At 52.4% G+C, this 1,409-nt stretch overlaps 1 protein-coding gene across 1 annotated transcript; it reads right to left on the minus strand.

Moving 5' to 3' along the window:
* Window positions 1-115: 115 nt before the first annotated feature.
* On the minus strand, window positions 116-1,146 carry Pmar_PMAR005455 (hypothetical protein; the record flags this gene model as incomplete). The annotated part of the gene is made up of 7 exons (XM_002776660.1): window positions 116-325; window positions 369-456; window positions 499-577; window positions 621-695; window positions 741-885; window positions 937-1,008; window positions 1,054-1,146. Coding segments are annotated over 7 exons (762 nt in total), but the record flags the coding sequence as incomplete, so codon positions are not given.
* Window positions 1,147-1,409: the final 263 nt, after the last annotated feature.

Below are 1,409 nucleotides of genomic sequence, written 5' to 3' on the forward strand. Positions count from 1 at the left end.
ATACACCATCTCGAAGTCCTCCTTCTCCCACACCCCCTCCTCCTTCTTCGGACTACTACTATCCTCATCATCCTAAGACACTCACCCTCCACGAGACCAGTTATCCTACACTCACCTCCCCTTCCTCTTCCACAGCTACATCTTCATCACCACCACTCTCCCCAGAATCCTTTTCCGGCTCCTGGACGGGCTCCTCAGACCGTAGTGTGACCCTCACCACCGCGCCACTGGGCAGAGACACCTCCTTTCCATCATCCTCCTCTTCCTCATCCTCCTCTTGCTGTGGCTTCTGGAAGACCTCTTTCGAGAGCTCATCCACAATGACCTGATCTCGACTCTACCCTAGCTTTCCTCTCCCCCTCCCTTACCTCTCCTGATGAGAGCTTCCACTCCACTTCAGCCCACACCTCCCCCAAAGGCGCCTCGTCCAATAAAGGTACTATTCCCTCTACTATTCTTCCCTCCTCTCCCTCACCCCACGATACTACTCTCTCATACCTCGGTACAGGATCCCCCCTCACACACTCCGACCCGCTAGCTATCCCTTCCATCACCCTCAACTTAACCTCGACAGCGCCTACCACCATACTGATCTACCCCCAGTCCCCCACAACTACTACCACTCAATGGCTTCACCATCTCCATACCCACCCTGATATGCCTTCTATCCATCCTCTGCCTCAATACGTTCGTACCTGCATTGCCTCCCATCACCAGCCCTACCCCCTACTGCCGATTACATGTCCTCAAGACCAGTTCTTCATCTCCCGAAGAGGCCCCCAGACCCAACTTATCCGACGTTAGTATCCTTCCTATCATCGCCATTGGGAGCTGTGACAGCTCATATACCCTCAAGGGGTTCCCCAGCCTCGGCTGAATACATTCCTGAAAATGGGGTCTCGGTCAACCTGTAGCTGCTACAGACCAACCGCCTACGTCGAACTTATCGAGTAGTAAAGCCTCAGCAGCTTCAGCGAGAGCCTTCGCATCAGCGTTGTTGTCAGTATACTAAAATGAGCGAATAATTCCGACCAAACCGACGATTATCCTTACATAGCTACAGCGTAATAACACAGCAGGAGCTGTATGAGGGTTGAGACAAGTAGAAAGGATGTACTCCGCCAAACGATGGGCCAATGAGGGCATCTCAAGGGCCAACGTTAGTCCCAATAGGGCTGCATGGGAACACCCTCGATGGCTAGCCTCAAGACTCAGACCTACTCAGAAGCAGCCCGCATTGAGACTCCTCTTGAGAAGCTGAAGAGTTGCGAAGAGCGGGTTGAGCGATATAGCTCTCTCCCAGTCCCCATGTGTGTACCTACTCACTGAGTGTGATAGTAGAGGAGGAGCTGGAGTACTACATAAAAGTGCATATAACATCAACGCACTTCAGAAGATCTTCCCTAGTT

The sequence above is a fragment of the Perkinsus marinus genome (assembly GCF_000006405.1).
Source record: "Perkinsus marinus ATCC 50983 genomic scaffold scf_1104296953068, whole genome shotgun sequence".
NCBI lineage: Eukaryota > Perkinsozoa > Perkinsida > Perkinsidae > Perkinsus > Perkinsus marinus.